Genomic DNA, 23,837 nt, shown 5'->3' with positions numbered 1-23,837 from the left:
TGCAGGCCTCTTCTGTTGTGCTATGGGAATCAAAATCCTTGGCTGGACTAACTCCAAATCCCTCAATCTCCTGAACAGAAGGGTGTAGGTCACAGGTGGCTCCTCAAACTGACGATCCTCCTTCTTTCTCTTCACCTGGCTCCTAGCTCTCGGTGCCTTCTGTTGAGGTGGTGGTTGTTGCGGGGGTACGGGTGAGTTACCAACAAGAGTGGTTACAGCAACAGCATAAGGATGATAACGATCCTTACTGCGTTCTTTCTTTGCCGGCACACCACTTGACTCAACCTCCTTTTTGAGCGGACCACTGTCAGAGAGTTTCTTTGCTATCGAGCCAGAGGGATTTGCTACATCGGATGATGGAGCCTTTCCCTGAACTTTCTCCTTGATCATCCAGCTCTAAATCCTTTCCAATCTCTCGGACATGGATTTCTGCCCCAAGGCAAGCCCTTGCACAATACTGAACAATCCCCTCATCATCTCTTTCAGTTCAAGGATGTCGGCGTTGGGAAGATCCATCAGCTTGGATTTGTTGAGTCTGACTGTATGTCTGAATGGAAGAGCTATGCGCACCGGTTAACACCTACAAAACAGCAAATGGGTTAGTATGACTCACGCATGCAATGTCTATCCGTACCAGGAATATTCCTTTGATTTTGGTTTCACAGAGACAGATAATTTTTCATCAATAACAGTCTGACATCTGGATATCTCTCAACCAGAATCTTAGTCAAAAGGTGGACCCTGAGTACGGATAGACACGAGTTAAATGCAGATGAATGCGATGCAAATGCATGAATGCAAGTCACTGCGCCACCAAGTCATCTGAAGACCCATTCTCTGAACCAGTCACAGTCATTGGGACTAAGTCACCATAAATCCGACTTGGGGAGTTCCGAAATAAACGGAACTGGGGATTACATCACTATCATCACAGGAACATCCACTGAACGGATGACAGTCGGATCCTCTGAACAGGTACTTTCAAATTCAACCCGGGGATCCGAAATAAACGGAACCCATTGATAAACCACGGACAGAACTCCGGCGTCCCAGAAACAAATGTCCAAAAAATTGGCTGAACTAAAGTCACCATCACAGCACCACGGGCAGAAACCGTATCTGTAGAGATCAAACCCTCCCCTCACTGGTAGGTTCTAAGAACAGAAGTTTGTCAGCTTCAGCCCTTCAGTCGAGAATAATACGTTTACCACTGAAGGTTTGGCATTATTACGGGATAAAAGACCTCTGCTGACTCCCCTCAACAGGATATCCTAAAGCAAGTTCCCAGTCTCGGGGTCCTCGGATTGAGCAGCGAGAATGCGCCCACCAGAGCTAACATAATCACGTCTTGGAGGAGAGGCCTCGACTGAGTTCTCGGGAAACGGTCACCAGAGTCGACGATTTCTAGAGGAATATCTGTCGTTATGGAACACCCATAGGACAGAATATATCCAACAGAAACCTCGTCTGGAATGTGGGTCTCATGAACGACTTAACGTAGCAACATACCACGCAAGCCTCATGACTATCCACTCTAGCACCTATGTGTACACTCAAGCCTGGGTAGTGGGCTTATCTCTCATAGAACAGTCCCAACCCAACAAACAAACAACCCCCAGATACAACAAGCATATGTACATGAATGCAATAAGGTAAAGCAGGTAAATGCGGAAAGTAAATAACTGTACAAAAGAATAAACACCCAACAAACAAGAACCTACAAAAGCTAGGAGGGACTCGCTTAGGGAAACTAGAGATCCCCAACAGAGTCGCCAGCTGTCGCAACCCGAAAAATACAGAGGTGCGAAAAAACAACCGGCGAAAAAGAAATGACAGAAGAGTCGCCACCGTGCGTTATTTATCCCAAAGGAGGGAAAGGAAACGCTCGAAGTAAACCTGGAGAAAAGGAAAGGAAAAGACAAGGTCTCGCAACCAAATCTTGGGTTCGGGAGTCGATTATGCGAAGGGAAGGTATTAGCACCCCTACGCATCCGTAGTACTCTACGGGATCCACTCTTGTTTGTTTCTTGTCTAAAGGGTGTGTGTTTATCTAATGTACTATTTACTAAAAGGGTCAAGAGAAAAATGACTCGCACAGATATCGCATCCATTGCATACGTATCTCATCTGAAATGAGAATCAGAGTCTTCGTAGCTCGGGTACCTAAGGGTTAAGGATAAGTGTGCTCGCTAAGACATCGCGTCTTATGCCTACGTATCTCATCGGGAATAAGAATCAGAGCAAAACGTAGTTCAGCTAACTACGAGAACAAAGGTCTCGATTGCAACTAGGGCAAGAGAAAGGGAATGTCTCGATCGCAACGAGGGCGAGAGAAAGGATCGCAACGAGGGCGGAAGCAAACAAAGATTAGTTGTTAGTTATTAGTCAAACTCGGCAAGACATCGCATCTTGTGCCTACGTATTTCATCTGAACATGAGAATCAGAGTTACCGTAGTTCGGCTCACGCACACAAACAAACAAGACAACTACACACAAAAAGGTGGGAAACATGGAGCCCGACTGCCAATCACTGGACTTACATCAGCATCCGAACCAAAACACACACAAAAGGGCAAACGTGGAGCCCGACTGCCAATCACTGGACTTACATCAGCATCCGAACCGAAACACACACAAAAAGAAAAAGAAAGGTGCCCGGAATGGTCTCGCACGACCACCTGCCTACATACCTCGTCTGGAACAAGGATCAGGGCGATGTAGTTCCCCTACATAGGGGTTGCCATTTGAACATGGACTTACAAAGGAGGACACCAGTTGTGTCAAAGGAGAGTGGGCAATGTGTTCACGTCCTAGCAGTAGGTGTCGCAGCTCGCTGAATCGAGTCTTAGGCAGTTACCTCTTTGCAATAGGACGGACTACATGCCACAAGATTGGAGACGCATAGAAGGTCTAAAAAGAAATGGGGAAGCTCTGCCCTAGAGTTGTCATGCAATGTGTACTTAAGTGTTAGGATTTATAAATGGGAATATCTACCTAATGTTAGCATGCAAAAGGATATGGGAATCCTACCTATGTTATCATACGAAGGGTTCTACCTAATGGGTGCTACCTAATCGGAACAAGAATCGACGAATGGAGCAAGGAGAAGTGTTAGGGATAAGGGTAGATGGCGATGCATGAAGCAATCGACTTACAAGGTTGATGGCGATGCATGAAGCAATCGACTTACAAGGTTGATGGCGATGCATAAAGCAATCGACTTACAAAAGGGTGGATGAATACGTGCTGGTTCTGTTAGGTTTTGAAAAATGATTACTCGACGTTGGATCGAAGTTTTGATCTTGTTTTGAAATGGTTATCGAATGTTCATTTTAATTCTTGTATTAACAGATGGATAAAGAATAAAAGAATAAATATTATACATTTCATGGGAGAGGGATACATTTGTTATGAATGGGGATTGTTCATGGCAAACAGACAATAATAATACATGCCTCATACACCATACAAGTAGGCCACAGTTAATCAAACAAGTAAGATATAAACAAGTATATAATCGAATCAAATAATCAAAGAATGAAATGAATGAGCATTAAACAACGTATGAGTGTAAGTGTAAGGGAACCGGCTCATTGTAAGAAAGCCCAAGAGTAAGCTATGTGAGGTTGATGGCGATGCTTAAAAAAGCAATCGACTTACAAGGGTGTAAAAAATGGGCTCGATATTAAATCGAGAAAAATATGATTTTTTATAGTTTTAAAAATGGTTTTGCATGCATGATGAACTTAATAGACAACAAATCTATGATAATGAAACTATAAAAAATAATAAAGCATAAACGTAACAAAAAGTTAAAAGAAATAAAATACTAAAAGGAAATAAAATGCTAAAAGAAAAATACCAAAAATGTCACACATGAGTATAGAACCCACCCCACTCAAGAATATGAAATCACTCCTCTCCACCAGGCCACTCAAGACCATATGCTACTGAAATACTACCTTAAATATATGAACCGGCTAAAACAAAAAAATAAATAACCTATAAACATTTTTATGTTTTTTTTATCTCTGTTAAGAAACAAATTAAAAAAATTAAAAAAAGAAAACAGAAAATGGAAATGAAAAAGAAAAAAAACAAAACAGAAGCTCGTCCTCTTCTCATCTCTCTCACCTTACGAACTCAACCTTCCCCAACAATGACAATCTCACGCACACCAAACTTCACATTTCTCTCAATCCCACTCTCGTTCTCAACGAACCCCTATCAACCACTCTCAGCTCTCACAATATTTTCAATCAACAAACATAAAGAGAAAGAAAAAGAAGTCCTTACAAAGTGTCACTGCGGTGGTGGTGAAGGATGCGAAGAAGCTGGCCTCCAGGTACGATTTTGGGGTTTTAGGTTTTCTCTGTTTCAGATTTTCGCCTCCAGGTTTCTGTTGTTTTCAATTCCGCCTCCAGGGTTTTGTTGTGCTCCTGCTTTTTTCTTACTGACTTGCTTCCTTCTATTTATGTTCTGTGAATTAGGGTTTCACAAAAATGCCTTGGGTCCCAAAAGAGTAACTCTGCAGAGCACTCTGGATGTTCAGAAATCGGATTAGTCCCTTTGATGTATGGATTTGAGACAGATAATCTGAGCATGTGCTTTCCCCTTTGTTTTTGTTTTAATTCCAATTTGGGAATATTTCTTGGTAATTAATTTGTGTTTTTTTTTTACTGCAGTGACTTTTTGTGAAAACTCAGTTGGTTTGGTTGAGGTCCAATGGTCTGTTATGGACGTTTGGGAGGCAGTGATATCCCATATTCACCTGTTATGTATGTATATTTGATTGTGGAGATTGGTGGAGCTAAATTATTTATCAACAATTCAAAAGCTACCGAAGAGGTGGATTCCCACTTGAAGAAAGCAAACGTAGAGATCATGCCATACAATTCAGTTATATCAGAAATTGGAAATTTGGCAGCCCGCGGTGTCGCTCTTTGGTCGGATACTTCCTCTGTTAATCCTGCTATCGTAAATGCCTATGAACCTGCCCTTCTCAACAGTCAGGCAAAGCACTGGTAGCAAACTAACTTCCTGCATGAAAAGTCGTGGCAGAATTCTTCAAGAACTAAGCCATGAATCATTCAACCCTCAACCTCCTTCAAAATTGTGACAGAGCTAAAATTGGAACATTCCAACTCTAACAAATTCGTGAAAACATGAACAAGCTAATGCACCAAAGTTCCAAAACGCAGCCGATACGAACTTCCAAAATACAGCAAACAACCAAGACACAAACGCTACTACCACCGCTGCAAGCCAAAGCTGCTATCATTGGAGATAATGTCATTGTAGGTCACTCTGTTGTGTTACAAGGATGTATTGTTGAGGATGAGGCATTCATTGGAATGGGCGTGACCTTACTTGATGGTGTGTATGTTGAGAAACATGTCATGGTTGCTGTTGGAGCTCTTGTCAAGCAGCATACCAGGATCCCCTGTGGAAAGGTTGAGGGCATATTCGTGCTAAATATAGACTTACCCGCTTTGCAACACTGCAGTATGTAGCAAATGCACCACTTATTTCAGTTGTTGTTGCACTTGAATCGCAGTCTTCAATTTCTTTTGTGATAAGGAAATCTAAAACGGGACTAATATTCCTATTTTTGCTAGCAATTGTGCTCCAAAGTTTCTTAATTTCATCCGGAAACTGGTCTCCATGTCGCCATGTTACATAGTAAAGACTTTTCAATAACCTATCACTCCAGCCTTCTTTGAGTTTCCAGAAATTAAGGTTCTCAATCCATGGAGCCACGCATGTTAAGACTTGATGCTGAGCAATGATATCAACAGCATCCAATTGCCTTTGCATAATCTCCTCACAAAGAAGCTGGCTTAGTTCAGGATGATCTTTTGCAGGTTTACAGGAAAGTTTGTACTGGAACTGTTGATAGGAATCAGGAAGGTTGCCAACAACAGCAGCTCGATAACCACCTGAGCCCTCAATGCCATCCTCAGCCCATTCCCGAACAGAAAGTGTCTCAAGCATCTGAAGGGCATCATCACGAATTTGTCTTGATGGGTCCACTACTTTATAAAGGATCAAACTCAATAGTCTCTATACTTCACAGTTTGGTATCTCTTGTCGCATGTAGACCTCTGCCAGTACACTGAAATACCCATCGGCTACAGAAGAATTAGAGTAGTAGCACTGATCAATACATGCAGGACATAGGTCCAAATTTGTAAGCAAGAGATTCTTCAAAGCCAATTTTGCTAGAGAAAGACGGTGATGGTTTTAGTGAAACACAAACAAAATCTCAGGTTATTAGTTCTGAAGATGACTCGTCTCGATTTTGCATGCAGTTGAAATACAAGCCTTCTTGAAGGAAAATTCAATATCCTCGTTCCAGCCGATGCACAAGGATGTTTTTAATATCAGCACATGTTAGAACTAAACTGAACTTAAACCTTCAAACAAAACAATAGGCATGACAGTGCTGAAACTGTTCGGAGAGCTCTTCAACTTGGTGCCAATGTTAAGGTGATTATCGGTGATCAACTTGCCATAGGAAAGGAGATTGGGAGGAGACTTGGGATGAGATCTAATATGTACCCACCTGTTACCGTGCTTGGACAAGACAGAGATGCGAGTATTGCTGCACTTCCAGTTGAGGAGCTGATTGAGAAGGCATATGGATTTGCTGGGATATGAGGATCATGATGTCCCAAGTCCAATTTGGCCAGTATTGCAGCAGCAGGTAAGGTACTCCTTGATGCACAATGGTTTTCACACTACAGCCCATGAGAGTGGTGGTTATGTATGACTTGGTCTTTATTGTCACAACCTTTTAAGTACCCATAATATGCCGCAACAGGTTTTTTCTTTTCTCAGCACCAAGTTCCCAAGGTAAAATTGGGCCACGGATAATCACGTCTGCGTGCTTCATTTCAATTTCAGAATTGTCATCCTTCAGATTATCATCAGGGTTGTCGCCGGGGAGAAGACCGAGAAGTGGCAGAGGCAATAATGAGCTAAGATTACAGAGGATTATCAAAGCTGCCAAGTTATCAAATTTGTCCTTAGTAATTCCAAATACTTGAGTCAGGCCTGCACCTACCAATCCTCCAAGAACACTCCCTCCATTAGATACAGACATGAGAGTTGCGAAAAGAGTTGCATCCATCCCCTCAGGACATAATCTTGCTGCTAACACAAGAACGGGCATGAAAGAAGCCTGGCTCAAAACCGTGAGAATCAATGAATCACCAATTGCGAACCACTCATCGCTTATTCCAAACTTCCGGTTTAGTCCAGTAACCAGGAAAACCTGTGTCATTCCAAGAGCGGAACCAAAAATGGTAGTCCAGAGAAATATTTTACGCAGAGGAACATTCTTCAGAAATCCATTATAAAGGGTGTGTTTGTTTGATGGATTAAAATTATAATCCCGGGAATATCATTCCTAGGAATAGTATTGCCAGGAACTTTATTCCCATCAATGTATTTGGCAAAATCAATAAAGTTCCTAGGAATATTTTTAAGTTTTATTTAATTAAATTTTAAAAATTAAAAAATTAAAAATAAATGTGTTAAAATAACATGAGAGTGGGAAGTTATGGTTGGTTATTTTATATTCCCATGGGAATATAAGATTCCCATCATTTGACATGGGAATAAAAATGGAGAAATTTATGAACAAAACATATTCCTGGGAATAAAAAGTACCCAGGCATAAACTATCAAAACTTGAAACAAACAAGGGAATATGTGAATTCCAATGTCATATTCCCGGGAATAATATTTGTATCCACGAAACAAACACCCCCAAAGTCCAACACCAAGCAGAGATGCAATCGAGGTAACGAGCTTGACACGTCCTAAAAACTCGGGGGGTAAAACCAAGAGAATTGGTGTTTGATATGCATGTCAGACTTACTCTGAAGGTCCTGCATCAGATTACTGGTAGGCTCTGCTACCAAGATCCCGCCAATTGTAGTTGGTACTTGTTGATTTCTTTTCAGACTGTTTGGTTGAGATATCTGGCAGTTATTTGTAGATGGCGATGTTGAGCATGATGGGGCCTCTCCATCTGTAAGTGTAGAGGGAACTCTAGTAATTGTGAGTGGCTTCTGTGTATTCAGGGTTTGATTCACAGAAAGCTGTTGTGATTGCATAAGAGATGAAGAAGATAGATTATTGCTGTTAAGAAGCTTCTCCGTCGAAAATGCATTATTGCCAAGCTGTTGAGTATGATGTTGGGATATATTTTTTGTACTGTGGGTATAGACAGGCCCAAGAATATAGAGAAGCCTAATATGAACTTTGTTCTAAAACTGTTAAGGTTGCAGAACTGAAGAGAACTAAGACCTCCAGCACCAACATACGCAAAGAATAAGCGGTACAGTGCAGCAATAATTGAAGGTGGGATAGAGGCGAAAACTGCTTCGAATTTTCCGAGAATTGAAAAGAAAATCATGAATCCGGCAGATATCTGCACACCTCTTCTACTGCCAACTCGTGTCATTAACTAAAGGACATAACCCCGAAGAAGACCATCTCATGTTTTTTCTATCTTGACTTAAGATGCACTGTTGTGGACTCATCTGCCATCCTGGCAGAAATTGCTATAGTGACAACACCAAAATTTGACAATCAATCTCGTCGCATTCTCAGCAGCTTTGATTTCTCACTGCTGCGTATTTTTTATTGCTGCAGCATCCTGATGCTCATTGTGTGCTGCCGGCCCAAGTTTGGCTGTTGCAACATACCCTGATCTTCACTTCTTTTGTTTGGTTGATGGTGATTAACTGCAGTCCATGCCATGCTTTGCTTTGTTCCAACAAGCCTTCATTCATGTACTGACTTCACTTTAGTATTATTTCTCACCATTTGCAGGTCATGACTTCATGGAGGGTATGGCTTCATGTGTTGGACATACAAAGTTTCATGACACCAACAAGAATCATGAAGCATTATGCTTACTTGGCCGAACCAAGATCAAGAATGGAATATGGGAGATCAAGGTCATGATTAGGACAAGGATTTGGGATTTTAGAGTTTTTTAGGATTGGGTTGACTTTGGTCAAAGTTGACCAAAAAGTCAACTGTTGACCAAAGTCAACAATTGGTCAAAAGTGTCAATTTTTTTTTTGTATTTTTCTTGTATGGAATCACATGTAATGGTTTAAAATGGATGAAATAGATTGAGATGGTTTGAAAATTATTGGAAATTGGTTTCACAATTGGTCCAATCAGGACTTGAATGTTTGACTTTTGAAAAGAAAATAACTTGACTGATAATGTGTATGAACAAAAACAATGAAATAAGACCATAAGGTTAGGGTTTTGGCATAGTATCCATGAACCAATAACATGACTAGCAAGTGGCTTGAAACACAAGAAGCATTGTTGTTCAGATGATCCAGACCATAGATGTATTAACAATCACATGAACAACACCACGACCTTGGACCAAAACCAAAAACATAAAAAAAAATTCAGGACCAAAATTGGGGTATGACAGTATGGAAGATGCAAAATCAATTGGCACTCCAATGCCCACAAATGGAAATTTGGAAAAAGATGAAAATGGTAAGGATGTTGATGTCATGAAGTATAGAGGTATGATTGGATCTCTTCTATATCTTACTGCATCTAGGCCAGACATTATGTTTAGCGCATGCATGTGAGCTCGTTATCAATCGGCTCCTTAGTAATCAACATGTTTGATGTATTTAAAGAAATAATATAGCAAGAAAACACATATCAATATAGAAATAATATAGCAAGAAGACTGTAATCAAAGCTAAAGTTCGGTTATGATGCATTGTTTGAATGTCATGTGGTTTGTGTAACATGAAAAGGAAAAATATGTTCAAACCAAGTTAATATTTAATAGTAGAAATGATGGAGTAAGAATTATATATGTTTGAATAAGTTGTTGTATATTCAAGCAAGAATATATTTTTGTTTCAAAATGATTAAGCCTGAAAGATTTCAGTTATATTAATTTGTTATGTCAATGCAGATTACGAAAATCTCAGCAAGAGTGGTAAAAACCTCAGTGCAGTAGATATGACAAACTATTATATAACTATCATTTAATTTTATATTTCAAAAAATGGAAGTTATGTTTCAGTAAGATCTCAACATTGTTTGACAGAGAATTTTGAAAAATACACACCGACTTCATAATTTGTCTTAGATCATGAGCACACATACATATGGTATACATTCCTTGTCCTAGAATACAAAATGCCCAATTTTATTGGCATGGTCAACCTCTATTTCAATTGTAAACCTAGTATAATCGATATGGAATGATAGTTAGATATAAGGAATTGTGATGAATGCATAAAATAATATTGAGTAAAAAACAAAACCATGGTTACTTGGTGATTAGTGGGGGATTGTTGTCAGAGCAGTTGCATTCAAAGGGGGTGTCAGTTTCTTTTCTTGTCTTGTTACAGGTTGGACATTGTTCATAGTACCTGCCGAATCATTTTTCCTTGAACCTCTTAGTCATTCCAATTGTATTGTAGAAACTTTCCTATTAAAATAACAAAGATGAATGATATAAAATTTTATGTAAATCAATTTAGATATTAGAGAGTGGTATAAAAGGAAGATATAACTGGCATGTTGAAGAGAATTTATCTCCCCAATGGTCTTGACATCCTTAATAAAGGAGAAAGATCTATCTTTAAATGCCCCTTGTGAACCAGAAGGTTATGAAAGTGCTTGGGAAAGGACTGATGATGGAATTGCTTCACCTAAGATAAGGAGGAAAGAATGTTTACAAAGTCAGCAAGACATATTATTTTATGAAAACAGTACAATTTTTGTAAGAAAAGAAACTTTGATTAGGCAATATACTTTGACTTGAATAGAATGACTTGAGGATGGCCAAAGTTGATAAGTAGTTTTGATCCATTCCAAGCATTTGAAAGGTTGATCTTTCTAGTGGGTGGAACAATGAAAATATGACATGTAATTGAAGTAATAAAATCACCATAATAGATAGTGATTAGTATGTGTAATAGATGAAGAAAGTTAAAATAACAAAAGTAGAACCTAAAGAAGTGGAAATAAAGTTAAATATACCATTCATCCGATAACATAAGATTGACGCAAGCCTTTTTTTTAGCTCCTGTAACTTGGGTATTGACAATGTGGCGGAGAACCCCAATGACATATGCATAATACGAGCATTTATGGTGAAATGTTGTTTGAAAAGAACATGACGATTGGGAAAAAAACAGTATAGAGAAATTATCGTATAAGCGATCAACTTGGAAATCTCCATGTAAGAAATCTCCAAAGGGCTTGAAATTGAAGATGTTATGTGAAATCTCTGGGATGTCAATGGTCGTGATAGTGGTTCCACCATTAAAAATCATTTTGAACTATGTAAGGTATGCTTCAAAACATCAAATTCTCGGGTCCGGGTAATGAAATGGATTTGGTCACCCTAGTCATAAAAGAAATAGTTATCATTACTTTGAACTTTAAAAAAAAAGACAATATACCAAGTAGAAAATCAAAATATTGGTATCTTGTATAATAGTTTTAACATGTTCTTGTCCATTGTGTTCCTTTACGATCTATAAATCCACTACACTAATAGCAATTTTCCAAACATTTTGCCCATGCTTTAAGTCACTGATCAGAATTAGCGGTCTTGACATGATTTTCCACTGAAATGAAACATAAATCAATTTTGACGAGTAAAAAAAAAGTACAAGAGAAATCAAAACCATTTCAAACACTTAAGAGTAAAACATAAGTCATTTTTGAAGAGTAAACAAAAAGAAATTCAGGAAAGAAAATCAGAAACTAACAAAACCGATTTGAAAGAGTAAAAATAGCACAGAGTAATTCACTCCAGAAATACAAACAGCTATCCATTCGAAATAGTATAAAGCATATTATTTTAAGAGAAATCCATTTCATATCTATAAAGCACAGAAAAAAGTAATACTTTTCGAAGCTCATGAGAGGAAGCTAAAATAAAACATTGATTTCAAGGTTTTGTGAAAAAATATAATAACCATGGAGATGAACATTCAATAAAGTGGTTAATCAAAAGTAGTATGACAAAAAAGAATATCTAACTCGAACTAATGAAAATATGCAAAAGATAAAGATGAGAAAATTCATGAAACATAGCATATAAATCGGTAACGAATTTCACAAGAAATATGCAATGAAGGTGACGAGCAAAAAAATGAGGTTCAGAGAAGATATTACCTTAGAGGAAATGGAAGTTGGTGAATGCCTTCTTCAAGCTTGGAAATATTACACAAGAGACAAGGAATGTGTTTGGTCTGAAAAAGGAGAGAGGAAATTGAAAAGTAGCAAGTTAAAATGGTTTAAATGGAGAAAGGGAAATGATTCTCCCGTATGAAGCTGTCAGGTGGCTGAAATGTGTGTTTGATTGGACAATGCAATGTTAATTAGTCAATTACAAAAAAGGTTATAATTTAGTGTAAATTAATATTGTAAAAAAATGTAAAGTAGGGAGAGCTTAAACCTATTTCATTCTTAGTTAGGTAGTTGACTCCTATCACTTGATATGCTCCATAAATATATATATATATATATATATATATATATATATATATATATATATATATATATATATATATATATATATATATATATTCTTAAAACATTAGACTTAAGTCCATAATTGTTCAGATCAAAACATTGGACATAGTTCCGTTACTATTTCAATAATTTTAATGAAGGGAAAGGTGTGTTTATGTGTGGCGCCTTGTAAATGCATGTTCATTGATAAATTAATCATTAACGAGTCTTGATTAGATTGGATTTAGGGGATTGATCTTTCTGTTGGAGAAAAATTGGTTGATACCATATCCCTTAGATTTTGATGATAACAACATATTTAAAGAATAATTAGTATTCTAACATCTATTCAAGTTTGCAGGATTATAAATCTAAGAATAGATGAAGAGAAGATTGATTGTTCTGTATCAAAAGTTCAAACTCTGGTTCTGAAGATCACTTTTGAAGAGTCTAGCTCTGATGGAAGATCTAGACTCTAAAGAATTCAACTTTGAAGAAAGTCATCCTATGGTGATCCATACTCTGAAGCTTTAGAAGCCATGAAGTAAACTCTTAAGAGATCGGGCTTTGAAGAATCAAGTTTGAAGAAATTCAACCTTTGAAGGTGTATCTCTTCAATCGTCTAAAGTCTGACAGACTCAAAAAACTTTTTGTTCACGTGAAGACTTAAGGAAAAATCTCTTCATGGGTGTCTGAGCTTCAAAGAATAATTCTCCTTTGTAGAAAGTTTTTTTCTATATGTTTCTAATCAAGTAAAAGAATTATCCAACATTTTGGTGAAAGTCTTCACCGTCTCTTTTCTTGCCCTCTATTTAAGGAGTAGAAGAACGGAAGAAGAAATATACAACTACACACTGCATATCAAGACTCTGAACATTGACATTCAGAGAGAAGCTAATATATCAAATTTGCTAGACTTATGACATCTTAACACTTTTTATATTTTAGAAGTTATTAAGTCTTAGAGTCTTTATAAGTTGTATTTTATCTACACCTTTGATTATATATCAATTATATTTCTTCCCCAATCTCTTAACAGTTTGTTATAGAGTCAGAAATATCTTGCTTTAGTGCATGGGGATTTGAAATCTCTTGCTTGTGTGCTTGAGCATAGAAGTCTCTTACTCGTAGGTTTGAGCATTGGAAGTCCCTTGCTTGTGTGTTTGGGTATAAAAGTCTCTTACTTGTGGGTTTGAGCATTGGAAGTCTCTTACTTAGTGCTTGAGCATTTGTAATCCGTTTGGGTATAGTGGAAATTCCTTGGAAGTACATGGTGACTAGACTACTCTTAAGTTGTGAGAGGAAACAAGATAATGCTTATGTCTCTGTCTTTACTTTCCTTGCGTTTGTACTTATCATTCCGCAACTATCAACTATGATACTCTAAGTCAGATTATGGTTCAGAATCTAATAAAGACTTTCAGAAGTAAACCAAGGTTTCTAAGTCAGACTATGAACCAAGTGTTCAAAATCTAATTGAGATTCATCAGAACTAGAAGAAGAAAAAGCTTAAAGATAAAAAGCCAACACAATTCAACATCTTTTCTTGTGTTTTTCTCACCTCCACTTTCCAATTTAAGGGTTGCTCTCCCACCCTAATGAAAATAAAAACTACTTGAATTCATAAATATACTTTCGGAAAAACCTCAATTCACACAGAATCCCTTCGTAAGTGAATCAGACCTTAATTTATGACAAAAACTGATATGGAAATGCATTTCCGTCTAACTTCCGAAACTGTACTTCCAGAAACTATTGAACCAAAAATAGATGCATAAATGAAATAGATGCAAAAACTGAGATAAATTAACATTAATAATTGTTATGACATACATAAAAACTGAAACATTACATAGATAATCGTTAACGTAAATCAAACAATATATTAATCATAAAATAGGATGTTTCAACATCTTTAGTATATCTTCGGGCGATCTCGCGATCTTCGTATCTAGATCGTTCAGATCTTTTATTTTATAACAGTGAAATGTAATCTGCATAACAGTTAAGTCTTCATCTATCTTCAGCTCAAACTCACTGAACTGTTTCTTTTCATCATTGTCAATTGAGGTTAACAATAATAGAGCTTCACAACTCTTCAATTTTCTGGATACAAATTCTCTAGTTTTGATTTTAGATCAACAAGACGGGTGATCTCTGAGAACCTAAATTGAAGAAGGGGCTTATCATCGTTGAAGTGGACAAAAGCGAGATATGCATGTTGAGACATTTTATATGTTCTTTGTGTGTTTGTTCTAACAATTTTAGTGGCACCCATATTTATACAAGTTTTAGATCAATATGAATCTTAGAAACTCAGTCTAATATTCTGGAGATGTACTTCTGAATACACCTTGCTTCGTTTAGTTAAATTAAGGTGAGTCCATAAATGCATCTCCAAATAAACCCGTACTATCTTTTTTTAACAATATGGGGTTGGTTCGAATATACACTTCCAGATTCACCCATTACTATTCACACAAAACCTCTTTTAGAAACGTAACATGTTATAACACACGACAATGTTGAAAATTTTGGAAAATTGAAACATGCATTAAAATCTATGAAAATGTATACATTTGACATTGTTAATATTAATCCAACATTACATACAAAATAAGTCTAACCACCTAAATATATTGTTGGAGAAAAACTAAAATGAATCAAAACATGTGTCACTGCCTGAACCTATATCTATGGGTGGTTCCTCTTTTGACTTCTATTTATTTGATTATCTTTAAATCTCGCTCAACTTAGTGAATTCTTGCTTCCTATCCATAAAATGATTCAGTCAAATTTCAGCTTCCTTTGTTACCGTCACCCTCAACATTAGTAATTTGTTCAATGTATTTATGTATACAATTTGGCGTCTCTTTGATGTATTAGATTTTTGGTAAAGGTGGTGTAGGAGATGGTTTTCTAATGCGAGCACCTTTGAAAATGATTTTTTGTGATTTTGAAGTTGGAGAAAATGGAAAAAGTGTGTCAACATGTTCAAAATAGGAAGGAGTCCTCAAAGGGATGAGTTGTCACTCGGTGATGGTTTGAACTTCTTAGGAGAACCCTTTGTTTTTACCGGTTGCAACGTGGATTCGAATTTGTGGTTTCTAGATAGGAAATCTTCTTCGGTTACTCTTCGATATGGAGTTTCATGTTGTCATTGGCTTTCAAAAATCTCTCTTAAATCACTTCCTATTCGGTCAAGATAGATATATTAGATTTACCATCCTTCATCACACCATCGTTATTAAAAAGGACCCTTTTCTAGTGGGTGTAAACTTCATCCATTTGTATCGGGCTATCAAGTTTCACCTTCATTGAAATTAAACAAGCATATGGAAGACCGTTTATATTCCTATTTGTAAAACCACACTTTGAGCTATCTGAACCTACTTTCTCAACTTATTTGGCTTTGAAAAAAATAAAATTCAATCCTACTCGAGATATGTTATTGACCAACTATGAATAAAGATTGTTGTCTCTGAATCTGTGTTTTAACATTGTAATGTTGTGACCAAAGGATGTATGTATCTCATTATGCTGATTTTGGATCATTTGATTCAGAGTTCCAATCTCTACACAAATCACGTTTATGAGGTTTTGAGGTAGAGTAAAGGTGACGATTGTGAGGTTGATGGAATTGATTATTTGGTTAAAGGGGAGGTCGAAGATGATACTGGAATGTGGTGATGGTATTGTTGTTTTGTTTGCCATTTTTTGTCTAAACCAATCAACGCATAAGAGGGAGAGAGATTTGTCTGAGTGGCTTTTTTAATTATTTTTTCTTATCCCATTGTGAATTTGTTTACTCCTATTTATACTTGAAATTAGGTTAAATCAAAAAAGGAAAAGAAATCAAATATTGACAACATGATTAAAAGGAAATCAAAATATTAGTTATATGAAAAATCACAAAAAATAATCTCTGATTCTTTTCCTGCTTATTAAGATTTGAAAATAACATAAAACTATAAATAGAAATAACATAAATTAAACTAAATAAATATTAAATGAAATAAAACTCAAATAACTATTATTTTATTTTAAAATTCTAAAAATAAAAAAAAATGCAATAAAAAATAAACATGACATTTATCTTGATAATTATTTTTGAAAAATTCTAAAGACTAGGACAAAATTGGGGTATAGCAAGTGAGAAATGTGTTGAACAACTTTATGGAATTAGGATGAGTATAAAATATATCTTGAAAGGTTTCTTCATCCATGCACACTTCGTACCTAGATTCATAATGGTTATCATTCAGAAGTTTAAACAATTGTTGCATTTCAGTTTTATCCTCTATTATCGCCTTGTTGTTTCGTGTACGAATATTGTATACTTGCTTGATATTTGAGATATTTTTGGGTGTTTAACGTTACAAAGTTGAAAGTATGTTTTTGGGCTATGTAACACTCTGATTTAATTTTCGTATTTATTTATTAGGTGGTTATTTTAATTAATCATTATTTGGTGTGATAATTAATTAAATATGTGTTCTGGTTATTATTTGAATTATTTGAATATATGTGTTATTTGAATAATTGAATTTTATGAGTAGAAATAACAATTGTCTAGTAATGGGCCTAATTAATTAGAATGGATGGATAAGTGGGTTAAGTCCATTATGAGTTGAAAAGATAGTAAGGGTTTTAGAGATTAGAGTTAGTTTTGTAAAACAAGAAAAGAAGAGAGAATAGAAGAGAAAGAGGAGAAAAGGAAACTAGAAGAAGAAGGACCTAGAGATTTCATTTATACTAAGGTAAGGGTGGGATTTCAAGTGGTTATGGGTAAACATAATGTATGTAATGTATGTGGGTTAGATATCATGAACTTAGGGTTTGGGGATTTTGATTTTTGAGAAATCCTAACATGTGTTTATGTTTTAATCCATGAAATTGATGTTTATGTTATGCTATGATGTTTCTATATTGAATTTCATGAATGGGTATGTGTATAGAACATGATTTGGTGTATAATTGCATGTTTGAGTTTCACTTGAAAATGGTTGATTTGGGATTTTGGTGAAAATTAATGGAGCTTAGAATCTTGTTTCTATGATCCTAATAGTTGCTACATGATATATATATATATATATATATATATATATATATATATATATATATATATATATATATATATATATATATATATATATATATATATATATATATATATGTGTGTGTGTGTGTGTGTGTGTGTGTGTGTGTGTGTGTGTGTGTGTGTGTTGTATAACTATTTATTTCATGAAAAATGATGGATTAATATGCTTTTAGGATGAAAATTCGTGTTGGACAGTAGCATTTTCGCAACAACAGCTTTTTTGGTTTTTGACAGCATTTTCGCAACAGCAAATTTTCTGGTTTTTGACAGCAATTTGAAAAACTTGTAAATTCAATAACTTTTGAACCGTAACTCCGTTTGAGGTGCCGTTTGGACTGTTACGAGGCTAAGAATATTATCTATAACATGATATTAATTTTGATAACAGTAGATTAATATTTTATCAAAAAATCCTAATGTGGATGTATGTTGTATGTGTGGTAAATGTGAATGACATGTTTTCTATTGTTTGGCATGTATTGGATGGTTTTAGATGGATTTTGTGAAGAAACATAATACTTGAAAATCATGTATGTGATGATGTGAATTGGTGAATTTGATGAATAACATGAATTGGCTTGTTTGCTTTATGTTAATGTGTTGTGATGAGATGATGAATGCTATTTAATGTATTGTTTGGGATTAAAGTCATGTTAGGTGTATGTTGTGCAAATGTTGGATGTGGTATGCTTATGTATGATTAAGGGGTTGCGATCGTCTTAATTGCATGAGTCTTGTTGTTGTTGCACACTTACACTAGCATGAGTATATGAAAGAGGCAACGTTGGGTAATCTCGCGTAGATTATTTGTTTGTCCCAAACCTAATGCCGAATGGGGTTTGAAAGCTTAAGGCTGAATCGAGCTTTAGAGATGGTTATCTAGTCTATTTGAGTGACGCTCAACAAGGCAGAAATGATAACGGACGGGATCCGCACGCATATTGCATTGAGTCGCACGTGTCGGTGTGAATTGTTGTTTGTGTGATTATGTGATATGATTGTGTGGATATGATTTTGGTAGATATGCATATACGTGGATTTTAGGTGATCCATTTGATATGAATTATTGAAGTGATATGTGTGCATATTTGTGATATATGTGATGAAATGGTGACTTGTATATATTATGGAATCATGTGAAAGTTGTATACATATTTGATGATGATTTATAAATGATGATGGATGATAATATGTACATGAAATCGATATGTTGTGAAATATAACTTTTGTACATCGTTTAGTATTTATAGATGAATACGTGTGGATTGTTGAGCCATGTCGTATGATGATAAACATGTGATTCTTTAATAAGATGATATGATGCATGTTTGTATGAAGCGTGACGAATTCTAATAATATATGTATGTTTGTTATACATTTCATATTATTATGTTTTTCTATAATGATTTGAATTCTCACCCTTCTGTTGGAATTATGTTCTATCGCGACATCGCTCAGGTACTGGAGATAGTGGTGCTTCGCACAAGGATTAGATTCAGAGGCTAGTTCTTGTTGTGTTTTGACTAGGTAGTCTATAGTGCTCTGATCATGTAACACCTGGGTTTATGGGATTATTTGTATTTGTTTTGATGTTGAGTGGCCTTAGAGCCCAAAACGATTTTTTGTGGTAGATGATTTATGGGAATTATCAGTATTTATCATTTATGAAGAGAGATGTTATTCCACTGTATGAGTTTGCATGTTGTTTATTTGGTTTTGATTTATAATCCGTGTTACTTGTATGTGACCATGGCATGTGTTGTTTCTGGCATAAGTAAATGTGATGCCCTCGTGTATGCATGCTTTAATTTATTTTGATTATGCAATTGTATGTTGTATTTGAGTAGTAGTAGTTTGGGGGGTGTTACAGGCTACACCATGTTCAACGTCATGTCTGAAACGATTTCTTTCTCTTCAGGCATAAGGCGACATGCAATAGGATGATCGGCTAACTTATGACACATGTCATGATTATGTGTACCACAAATCACATTAAAATTCCAATTATTATTTGCCAAAATATATCCATGCAACTTAAAATTACACTTACATTTTCTCGAGTCGGTGTCTTCTCTTCAACTTTTGGATAAGAGTTGTGTGTTTGCCACTTCTTTCGCATCTCAGTGTCACAAATGCAAGTCTTCTATCTGAACCATTATCTGAACTTCTGATTACAACGTCAAACCTCAATTTGACAGTCTCCGTGTGGATCCATTGGAGCATATGATCACGAACAATAAACTCTTATTCATTTGTAAATTTGTATCCAACATCTACCTTGATTTCAACATGTTTGACATCCGTAGACACAATAGGTTTGGGGATAACATCAGGGTCCACCATATCTAAGGGAAATAATAATATAAAATATTTAAAAAAATCATTCAAACTGAACTCTAAACTAATCTGAAAATACACTTTCGTATGACATTCAACTAAAATTTGGAAATATATTTCCGGACGCAAAGTTTATTTTTTCAACTCATAAATCAGATTAATTGAAGTAATTATGAAGGAAATACATGTATATTACCTTGAATTCCAACTTCTTTTACTCATTTTAATGTGAGAAAATAGAGAAATATTGTTTCGAAGTAGAAAATTTAATTGTGTGTGGAGGGTGATTTTTATAGGGTTTGAACAAAAATGGTATTTTTTATCATGACTGAGGCAAACATGCAAGGTAATATTTTATTAAATTTCCTGTTTGACAAATCAAGAAATGCACTTACGAATTTGTCACTGACAGTAAAAGTGACATTTTTTCAAATTCCTACTTCACAAATCTAAAAGTGCCAGAATTTATCACCGAGTTGTTAGATAAGCAAAATCTTTGATGGGGTGTGTTCAAAGATACACTTTTGAACTAAATTTTAAAAAATAAGAGTGTGATTTACCTAGGAAGTGTTTTTCTGTGAAATTTGTGCATGGGAAAATGCACTTTTGAATTCGTAGAAACATTTTCGAATTTTTATAGAGTGTTTCTCTATCATTTAAGTAGGAGAAGCAATTTCCTTAAGTTTATAGATTGAATTGATCTTTGTATAGTTGGCCAATCCAAAACTCAATTATTAAATAATTTTCTTTTTTTAAAAATAAACTTATAAAAATTTTATAAAAAAAAGTCAATAAATTTAATATTCCAACAAACTTTTTTTAATTTATATTATATGCTCCATTCATCTTATTATTTGTTTCATATTAGGCTATTTAATACAAATTAAGAAGTAGTAATACATTTTTCTTTTTTCTTTTTATTTTAAAAAAAAAAGAGAATCTAATAAAATCTTCAAATTAAGAATAAACAATGAAAAAAAATAACATCAGTTTGACCAACTTTATTTTTATTAAAGATTGACGTATTTACAATTATTATAATTACAAAATTAATATAATAAATTAATATTGTAAAAAATATATTGAAAAAGTATATTAAAAGCTAAAAATAATATTAAAATAAAATCAATTAAAAAAGTTTATTCAAAAAGTCTTACTTCAGTACTAAGATCTTTTATTAAGAAAACAGTTTTTTTAAAACAATTATAATACTAATAATAAAAAGAGTAGAGGCTACTCTTTTATTTTTCTCACACTATAAATTGCTTGTGAGAGTTTTGGTATTCATCAAATAGTTATTTAGATTTATATCTTTTAAGAAAAGATTGTAATCAAAAGATGCCTCGTGGAACTCTTGAAGTGATTCTCATTGGAGCAAAAGGCCTTCATGACACTGATTTTTTCAGTAAGTATTTTAAATACAATGTTTAATCTAATAATTCAGATTATCTACTATATACTTGCCTATAGATGCATGAAAATTAACTTTTTTTTCTGATCTGTTAAAAATAATTTTATATATTACGTGTATAATTTTTTATGAAGCAGAGAAAATGGATCCCTATGTGATTCTGACTTATAAAACTCAGGAGCACATAAGCAGTGTAGCCAAAAGTAAGTTTCAATATAATTTTTTTTTACATATTCTGAAAATATGACTTAAATGTTGTTAATTGTTATTAGTGAATTAATTAGGATGTTTAATTAATAGATGCAGGGTCTAATCCTCGTTGGAATGAAAGCTTTCTTTTCACAGTTGCTGACAATGTTGCTGAACTTAATTTGAGGCTAATGGATAAAGATAGATTTACCAGAGATGATTTTCTTGGTGAGACAATGTAAGTTACTCTTTTCTTTTTCTTTTTTTTTAATAAACAAATATTTTTATTTATTTATTTATTTTTAAAATTTAATGTTTGATGCAGAATTCATTTGGGACCAGTTCTTGATGAATATAGTGTGCCAGAAACTTGTTATAATGTTGTGAAGAATCAGAATTACTGTGGAGAAATTCGTTTGGCTCTTACTTTTCATCCAGAGGTAACTTTATTTAACAAGTTGAATTAGTAAAATTATTAAACAGATAGATTTAATTAATTCTTTTGAAATTTTGGTTGCAGGGTGGGTATTACTGAGCTGTGCTAGGAGCAAATTCAGATTGGTGAAAGATTTTGAGGGGATGTAAGTGAGTGAGGGAATAAAATAATAATTGGTAGTTATACCAACATTTCTTGAATTGGGCTAGAGATTTCTTTGGGACAATTACCATGGATATTATGTTGGGAAAATATGCTCTTTTCTTTTTCAATTTCAACTTAAGTTTACTATAATATGTTTAAGTTAAATTAAGATATTCGTTTTCAATTTCTTTTATAAGCAAAATATATTAATCGAGTATAATGAGTACTCAAATCCATTACAATTCAAAGGGTGAATTTAAAAGTTTGAAAATCTTTGATTAAAAATAATTTTTTTGAGAAAATCAAAATTTAAAATCGTTTGTAAAACAACCAAAGAAATAAGTAGATGAATAAAGAATTAGGTGACAAAATACAAGAAGAAAAAAACTTAAAAGTAAAAGTAAGGAAAAGAGAAAGACACCAACAAGTTATAGAGATTCACTCTAAATGAAGATGACCTAATTCTCTTTTCAAGAATTTCTTCTTGAGAGTTCCAATGTCTATTGTGTGAGATTTTTTTATATTTTTCCACTAGTCTTCTTACAAACAAACTTTGAGTTTTGACTTGTTATCCTCCAAACCAAACATATATTTGTACGGGTTGACTTCCAAACCAAGATGAGGCTTTACACGGGCCAATCGCCTAATTAAATGGAGATTCTACATAGGGATGAGCTCATGAACCTTGTGAGAGATTTTACGCAAGTCAATCTCTGAACCTTTCCTTGAGATTTTTTATGGGTTGATATTAGAACCTAACAGAAATTTTATATGGGCTTAGCTCAAGAACTTTGCACAATATTTTGCACATATTGATCTCGAACTCGAACAAAACTTTTACATGGGTTAAGCTCATGAACTTTTGTGGAAATTTTGTTAGCTAATCTTCACGAACCAAACGAGAACTTTTATAACAGGCGTGACTCACGAACCAAACAGAGACTTCCTAAGACAATCCCTAAACTAAACAATAATTTTTATTAGTTTATCTTACAACCAAACAACTTCTTACATAATATAGTTTACTCAAGATATAATACACTCTTTAGTAAATTACAAATATCAAAGATCATTTTCTGAGTGATTTGGAATGGTAGATGAGCTCTCTATTTATAGGACAAACGTGGTTCAAATTAAGAAGCATTCAATGGGGCCAATAAGTGTAATAATTTATTAGGCTAATTTATTATTGGACCCCAATATTGAATGTTTTGATTTATAGTCATTGCCAACAATTAAAATATTACTTCAATCGATTATAGGCGTTACAAATTGAAATATTCGATTATAGCACTAAGGTTATTTAATTATTCTTTGTAAAAACAGTGCTTCTAATTGGTCTAATAGTTCCCTAATAAGTTATATAGGCCTTTAAAACATTTTTAGGTGGTTTTAATAAATTATGAGAGGCTTCTCAAACGCACACCTCCTATGACTCCTCATATGTGGCTTATTAAACGCATTTCTAAGTAGTTGACGCACCCTCCCCTCGAATCTATCCAATCCAAGGGTGTAAGTGGTGGAGCCCAAAGACGTCCACCTCGATCCGCACTAAGTCTCGAGGAAGGGATATGGATCCTACCCTTGGTCGGGAAACAGTCCTTTGTGACGCAAGGCACAATATAAAGTACGACCATGTGACGTCGACCTCGCTAATCCCATGCTTTGCCTAAGGAACGCA

At 34.9% G+C, this 23,837-nt stretch overlaps 1 protein-coding gene across 2 annotated transcripts; it reads left to right on the top strand.

Annotated features, from left to right (window-relative positions):
- Positions 1-21,228: 21,228 nt before the first annotated feature.
- Positions 21,229-22,308, top strand: LOC127097647 (elicitor-responsive protein 3). Of its 2 annotated transcripts, none has more exons than XM_051036146.1 (5): positions 21,229-21,381; positions 21,525-21,590; positions 21,688-21,814; positions 21,902-22,016; positions 22,097-22,308. In XM_051036146.1, exons 1-5 carry the CDS (start codon positions 21,315-21,317, stop codon positions 22,109-22,111), a joined length of 390 nt encoding a protein of 129 aa, XP_050892103.1. In that variant the 5' UTR covers positions 21,229-21,314; the 3' UTR covers positions 22,112-22,308. The 2 variants fall into 2 exon arrangements, with proteins under 2 accessions (XP_050892103.1, XP_050892102.1); XM_051036145.1 differs by having other exon boundaries at positions 21,238-21,381; positions 21,522-21,590.
- The last annotated feature ends 1,529 nt before the right edge of the window (positions 22,309-23,837 follow it).

This window comes from Lathyrus oleraceus, chromosome 6 (genome assembly GCF_024323335.1).
Source record: "Lathyrus oleraceus cultivar Zhongwan6 chromosome 6, CAAS_Psat_ZW6_1.0, whole genome shotgun sequence".
NCBI classification, from domain to species: domain Eukaryota; kingdom Viridiplantae; phylum Streptophyta; class Magnoliopsida; order Fabales; family Fabaceae; genus Lathyrus; species Lathyrus oleraceus.
The sequence above is the reverse complement of the archived record's forward strand: the minus strand, read 5'-3'. Positions and strand labels throughout refer to the sequence as shown.

Excerpts from the sequence above, each read along its gene's own strand:
- LOC127097647 (XM_051036145.1), top strand. The coding sequence starts at position 21,315 with ATGCCTCGTGGAACTCTTGAAGTGATTCTCATTGGAGCAAAAGGCCTT. Across the intron at positions 21,382-21,521 it reads TCATGACACTGATTTTTTCA|CAGAGAAAATGGATCCCTAT; the intron begins GTAAGTATTTTA and ends TTTTTTATGAAG. Across the intron at positions 21,591-21,687 it reads CATAAGCAGTGTAGCCAAAA|ATGCAGGGTCTAATCCTCGT; the intron begins GTAAGTTTCAAT and ends TTTAATTAATAG.